This window comes from Limulus polyphemus, unplaced genomic scaffold, assembly GCF_000517525.1.
Source record: "Limulus polyphemus unplaced genomic scaffold, Limulus_polyphemus-2.1.2 Scaffold1244, whole genome shotgun sequence".
NCBI lineage: Eukaryota > Metazoa > Arthropoda > Merostomata > Xiphosura > Limulidae > Limulus > Limulus polyphemus.
In genome coordinates this window covers 145,266-152,872 of record NW_013666854.1, presented here as the reverse complement: position 1 = coordinate 152,872, position 7,607 = coordinate 145,266, and the positions used below count along the sequence as shown (strand labels likewise).

At 34.1% G+C, this 7,607-nt stretch overlaps 1 protein-coding gene across 1 annotated transcript in view; it reads right to left on the bottom strand.

Annotated features, from left to right (window-relative positions):
- LOC106462764 (neurotrophin 1-like) overlaps positions 1–5,859 on the bottom strand; it is a 9,838-nt gene extending 3,979 nt beyond the window's left edge. The window contains exons 1-3 of the mRNA XM_013922716.2: positions 5,852–5,859; positions 3,940–4,107; positions 1,065–1,322 (exon numbers count right to left, since the gene is read on the bottom strand). Of these exons, the coding sequence (XP_013778170.1) occupies positions 1,065–1,322; positions 3,940–4,107; positions 5,852–5,859 (434 nt within the window). The remainder of the gene's footprint in view (positions 1–1,064; positions 1,323–3,939; positions 4,108–5,851) is intronic.
- Positions 5,860–7,607: the final 1,748 nt, after the last annotated feature.

The following is a 7,607-nucleotide window of genomic DNA, read 5'->3' as shown; positions in this document are numbered from 1 at the left end:
ACCTTGTCACGTTGTCCCCTCTTATATATACCCCGCCTACCCTATATCTAGTAAGAACTAGAACATTCGCCAAAGTACAGGATAATTCAAGAAAGGAGAGAGCGTGAGAATCACATGATCTCGATGACGCAACAGGTACTTATTTACTGCATTTCCTTCCACCAGCATGTAGACTCTGTTGACAAGAACTGAAATTGGTAAAATGTTAGTGATACCCAGCCATGATCAAAAGAATTGTGACTTGTGAGCTGCAGACTTAGCAAGAATTATGAAGGTTACATATCCTTCAGTACTTGCAATTGGTCAAAGTTAGTTAATGATATCCTACACTGGTCAAAAATTGGGATCTGCATGTATTGATTAAAATTTATAGAGACCCAAGCATTAATTAAGTGTTTGTAGTGGAGTAAAAATTACATAGACCCAAAAATACTTTTTCATGCTAGACATTCTGTAGAATTTAACTTATTGCTTACAAAAAAAATAATGTATCCAACAAAGAACACAGTGTTCATAGTAAGATATGTCATTCAAAAATCTTTTTCAAATTCTTACATGGGCCTGGCATGGCCTATTGGTTGGGGCGCTCGACTCATAATCTGCATGTTCGAATCTCCATCACTGAACATGCTCTCCCTTTCAGTCATGGGGACATTATAATGTGACAGTCAATCTACTATGCATTGGTGAAAGAGTAGACCAAGAGTTGGTTGTGGGTGGTGTTGACTAGCTGCATTCCCTCTAGTCTATTACTGCTAAATTAGGAACAGCTAGGGCATATAGCTTTTGTGTAGCTTTGCATGAAATTCAAAACAAACCAAATCAAATTTTCATTGATTTGCCTAAACTTTCTCACAGAATCAGAATATCTTAAATTAATATAAATGGATGATTTTTTTTTACAATTCTTCTGTATATTGTCATCAGTGATTGACGAAAGCCAGATGTTCTAATATAAACCTTCCTACCTATTTCTTATGCGGTTAGCTAACCAAAATTCATCCAAGATTCTAATTTGCTTTTGAATTCTCATAAGCCCTGGAAATCAGAGTAAACACACTTACTTGCAATGTTCAACTCGCACTGTTTGCGGGAATTTGTCAGTGTTGACGACTGCCAACCAGTGGCCTTTCCAGTTCCTTGCCCAACCTGGTCTGAGATAGGTAGTTTCTGATGGACAAACAAAATGACCATGTTTATGGTATGAATAGGTGTGGTTATCGAAATAAGCAAAGTCTGATGGAGAAAAGTGGGTGTTCAGGGTAGAATACATCTCATAGATATCTTTGTAGAACCGGTCAATTATTGCGTCTACTTCGTCACTGTAGAAAGTAAATTGATATTTTAAAACTAAACATTTTAATTGCGATAAATACTAACACGTGTTCTTTGTTATCTTAAATCATGGTCTACTTATGTGAAAGGCAAATAGAAATATTAATATTTTACAATAACTCGTGTAAAAAAATATATATTATTTTGTGTGACTAGACGAATCAACAATTATTGGTATTATATTATTGAGTTAAATATATGTATGCAAAGGTATATATTATATATTAACGTCCTTTGAACATTATCATATATATATATTTCTCATATATCAAAAATTCAAATTATAGTTTTCAGCATTAAAGTACATAAGATATTTTATATTGTTGGACGCTGCAAACTGGTACTAACATACGAACAGAAATTCGACTCTTTAAGAAAAGTAAAATTTTAAATCTATCCTTTATTTTCACAGGAAATCATCTTGAAATCCCGTAAAGTGTTGGCCGCCACTATTGCTAACGGCAACTCATTCCGTAAGTCAGTCAGTCACCCTGTTAGCAAAATAATAGTCTTAGCTGGAGCCTAGTCTGAATTTTGAAATCTTAAACTGGTGTTCTTTCGTCCTGTTATCTTTAGAATACGGCACACAGAAAGATATTTTATATGTTGTGATAAATACAATATACACTTTAGGGGGGGGGGGAATTAGGCACGTCACTGTGGTACTACACTGGTATGTAAGACGAGAAGTGTACTTTTACATTACCAATTACTGTAAAATTACAGATTAGTGTAGAGAAGAAAACTGCATTTTTACATAGTACTCTTTGCTATGGATATTAGCAGGTTTTATTAAAGTTTCACTATCATAAATATTCGTATTTGACACCAGTCAGTAGTAAATCGCAGAAAAATGATTTTAGCGTTTTGGTACATTTCACCTTTACCATGAAAAAATGACATCCTGTAGTTGTTACTTAAAAAATGAAAATATAAAAATAAGTATTTCAATTTTCTATGTATTTTAATACCACTTGTTGCATGAGGCAAAACACATTGGCATAGTGGGACCAGCAAATTGTATCAAGCAGAAAATTTTCAATTTCAAAAAAAAAAAACTTGAAAAAGTATAAATTTCAACCAACCCTTCATTTTTCAGGAAATCATAGATTCAATTCTTACACTCCTAATCTATGTGAGTGTTACTTAGAAGATAACTAAGTTCCCAGTGTTCAGACGCTCCAGTATACCTGAATCTCAAGCACTGACATGCTTAGCGCTTTAAATATTTTTGTGACTGGATCATTATTTCTGAAATTTGTCTTTAGGTGCAAGTATACATGGATGGTTTCCATTTGTAGGTCCTTCAAAACGGCCCTCTACTTACAGGCTCATAAAATGATTCCACTCCTGTAGTTAATTTACAAGTAGAGGACAGTTTAAAATCCTTGCAAAAATCTGTTGATATATAGAGTTAAACAGGAATTGAATGAACAAAACAATGCAGTTCGTTTATTATTAAATTTCTTATTGTTAACTATTTGGTAATTATATGCATTTAGTTTCAAAGTTTTGTGGTGGTGAGCAATTTCGCACGTCAAAATTGGGATCGTACTATCATTGATGCCAAAAAGCTGGTATGGGCACAGATGTCGACAATGTGTGTGGGAAGAAAACATCATCCAAGAGCTCTGTTGTTGTTGCCGGTAATTATGTAGCATAATAACGAAAAGGGATAATTTTGTCACAGTGAAAAAAGTGACTGCGGCTTTCCAGTAAACGAAAAAAACAGCAACAACTGATTTCTCAGTATTTAGACAGTTGAGTGTATCAGAAGCTGAAGTTATGACATGCTTATAGCTGGCAATTTGAAAATAATATTTTTGTGTCTGTTTGGATCGTTAATTCTGAAATGTGTTTTCAAGTGCGAGACAAATAGACATTGGGTGGTTACGATTTTCATTGGAAACAAGAAAAGCCTTGAAATATATGTGCATCTTTCGTTCAAGACACAACTGTGGGTGATTGAGAAGCTAGACTGTGAATGATTCATTAATCTGGGTTACTGTCAATGGTGGTGATGAATATTAAAAAGGTGTTTCAATCAATTGTTCCTCTTCAGGCCCAATAGCGTAGGCTACATATATTGGGTTGTTCGATTTTGTTAGTAGCTAATAAAATAAACTCTCTATCATTCAAAATACTTAAAAGCCAATACCAAACAATTTACTTGTTAAAAACGACAAACTTACTTTTGTCAAATATTCTATAACTATCGGTTTTGACTTTTAAGTGAATATGGAATATTTCTGTTTTACCATCTCTGTGAGTGAATTTGGAGGAAGCAAATTAAGATTATCGAAACGGAACGATATCATGAGCTGACTTCGTAAAAAAAAAAAAAGAGTAAAATACATGAGAGGCCTGTAGTCTCTCCCCCATCATAATTTTCAATTTCAGAAGTGTGTAAGTGTTGATTTTCAATGCTTCGCCGGCTTGCAACATTCAAATCCATCTTACAGTACTAATTTAAACAGTGTGTAAGTTAGTTACGATTATACAAACTGGACTTATATAGAGTACAAGTTCACTATTATGATACTAAATTCGAGCTGTAACAAGAAATAATGTAGCTTTAATTACAAACACATATAGTTTACTTACATAGGATAATCATGATTGTACAAACAGAAGGTTCTATCCCCTGCACAAGTTGGCGCATCGTGTGGAACTATTCTTGGATGTGAGCGAGTGCCAGCAACTGTTATAGATTTGGAAAAACTTCGGTCATGATAGACTGGAACGTCATGCGACTCGCCCTTAGCATAGTGACTGGGAGATAAAAATGGTGTATGGTCTTTTCTGTATAAAATGACCAAACCGGGGTTATTCGGCGTTGCATGAGATGGAAAATGACGGTAGGTTTGTCCACTAGATGCCAACGGCTGGTGACATGCCAGTAGCACCAACAGAAACTATACAGAACAGTTTTGATATTAATATTTAAATCATCGTGTAAATAAAACACTTAGATATGCAATACCGAAAAGTGGTGAAAATATTGAGTTAATCATTATTAGGCAATGTGTCATAACTTAGGGACAAGTTTACTAGTTTTATACGATAAAAATTGTTCATCATCGGAAAATAAATATCTGAAAACAGAATCGTAAAATGCAGGGTTAGATTTATTTTCTCATTCTTTATAATTTGTTCTTTTCGAATTTTAAATCAGAAATGTATAACAGTAAGCCTGTGAGTTTTCAGTACTTCGTCATCTTTCGGCATTTAAGTACACGTAAATAAAGTTCTGATGCTGCAAATGTACTAGTAAGAGTTTTAAGCAAAAATTTTGCTCATCTCCCAGTCCAGATGGTTAGCATTCAAAACGAAAACCTCCTTGACAGATGCTCGTGGTAGACAAAAATCTTAAATTCTATTTTTATGCACATCTAAGTTGAAATCCATAATGGTTAAATTAAAAGGGATGTGAAGGGAGAGTGAGAAAAATATAGAACAAGAATTTGCAGTCCTCTGTGATTTTTATCACGAATATTTGGTTATTGATTTTAATTTAAGTACTCGACGAAATAACTTTTGTTTACAAAGGCGTTTCAGTTAATTCTCCTTTCGCAGGATCAAAGGCCTAGGACCTAGGTTATGTCAGTAACTAATGAACGAAGCTTTCGATAATTCAAAAGAGTTATCACCAAACAACAGTTAAAAACAAGAAACTTACCATTATCAAATTAGTCATGACAACTGGTTTGATGTGGGTGACGTAATGTATACGAAGTATTTCTGTTTTGCTATCCCTGACTTTGAGTTGGGGAAGAAAGTAAGATTACGGAAACTAAATAAACTACTTATGTCGAGAGCTTTATAAATATTATTTTAGTTGACGGTGTTCACGTGATCAAAGGTTAAAATCCTCTCATTATATATATATATGTTATAACGTCATTAGTATGAGCTTCGCTATAATAACCCTGAATAACACTAGTAATTTTAACTGCTAGTTAATTGGTGGCACGAAAAAGAGAAAAGGTGTACAGACGCAAATCGAGGTCAAGGAATATATTCAGCATCGTACTTGTGTTTGATGTACCTGAGACAAACGTTTACTTGCCCGGCAAAGAAGAAACTCACGGACCTCATCACCGCTCATTGAAAAATGAAGGAAACTATTAACATGTATTGTTTTAGCAAGCAGTTAGTTCTTAGAAGGTCGATATTCATGATAAGAGTTTTATATTACACATTTGATATATTATCTTATTAACAATTGTCCTTTTCCATTTTTACTGTGTGTGTGTGTGTGTGTGTGGAATTTTGAAACATTCCGCAGCTGTGTCAATTAGGAAGTGTACTTCTTTGAAAAAGTGTATGTGGTTGGTTTTGTGCCAAGTCTCCTTGAGCAGCCAAGCAGTAAGCAAGCATGTGTGTGGTAAAAGAGAAATAAATAATAGAATTTCTTACATATATTTACACATGAATTGTCCCAAATAAGAAGGATCTAAGCTCAACATTTACCCTCTTTATTTACTTCAAGCTTTAACGACGAAGCAACACTTACTTAGACATATTTCGGCCCCCTGTTTTAAACAGTAAAAACCGAAAGCAAGCTTTCATTACTTTTTATACATCTTGAAATGGCTTTCAAAATATAGATCTCTTGATGGTTTGAATCTTTCGGTTCAAGAGACATGGATTTGTACACAATTTATTGAATTTCTCGAAACTAAACAATTGTATTTATTTCTGTCTCTAATATATAACCCAGAAAAGGCACTTTGCCCAAAATATTATTTTCAATGTAATTTATAAGTGGCGGAGTCGTATCACCCAGCATCAACCATCATCCTCTAAAAGTAGAATCTATATAAATATAACAGTACTGTCTGTTGTATGTCCATGTAACTACTTCGCAGGGTGTGAATGGATCTGCACCAGAATTGGCTCATTGGGTCCATGTGGGGCTACATACAAATTTTCAGGTTTGTGGTTTTTATTGGCGTATTTGTCTTTTTTTTTTTACCACAAATGCGCCCCCTGTAGATGGGTCTTTGCCAAATTTGATATGAAAGCTCGTTGGGTCAATGGAGAGATACATACAAATTTTCAATTTTGCTATTTTTATTGGCGTTTTTTACAACTTCTTCACCTCCTTTGGATAGATATTCACCAAATTTGGTATGGAGGCTCATTGAGTCCATGAGGATATACATAAAAAATTTCAGTTTTGCGTCTTGCGGTTTTTATGGGCGTTTTTGCGTTTTTTACCACTACCTCACCTCATGTTGATGGATCTTCACCAAATTTGTTATAAAGGTTTGTTGGGTCCATGCGGTGATACTTCCAGCTTTGCGGTTTCACATTTTATGTTTTGCTGTGTTTTTATGGACGTTTTTGCGTTTTTCACAATTACATATAAGGAACACAACTTTTAATGTTCTAAGATAACCTTTCATGAGTTTATATAATTTCCACCCAGGGGACGGATACTCCAGCTAGTCTAAAATATTTTGAAAGACAACAAAAATAATTTGAAATAGTAAAATTGAGTTTTAATAACACAATTTTACTACTTCGGATTAAAATTGAGTTTTAATAACACAAAGTATTGTTTTAATAAAGACTAAAGAATGCAGTGTTATTATGGTTTTATCCCATTTTCCAACTGGTAAATTATAGTCTTAATTCTATTTTTTTTGACCAGCTATGGAGAGTATACACCATTTAATTCGAAATAAAAGCAGTAAGTGAAAGAAGCCAAAGTAGAATATATTTTAATATATTAAAGACAACATTACGACTATAAAAGTAAATAAAACAAAAATAATATTTGAATGTAGTTACAAAGATTTCATTCGAGTATAAGGTTAACACTACATTTTTTTCTGTTTCTATATTTTTGGAATATAATCAGAAATATAATGAAAGAGGTTCGCGCCAAAATATACATTGTAAGCTATACCTGAAGCCTCTTTCCCGGAGGCTAAACAATAAATTTGAAGGTTTACAGCGCTAAAAATCGGGTTTCGATATCCGCAATGAACACAGCACAATTATTCCATAGTTTAGCTTTATGCTTAAATAACAAAAGCTATACTTGATATAAAGTATTGTTGCATCAGCTGAGGTCACGTGACTAGTATCACGGCACGTCATGCACTTCTCGAATGTTCACGTCCCTTCCTGACTTCTCGAGAGCTTACTAGATTCTGTATTCTTGTATATATAAGACCGGCCACGAAGCGACGGGGAGGTAATGAGTAATTGAATGTATGCGGACAGAATATTGTTGGTCACGTGAGACGTGAGTTATAGCG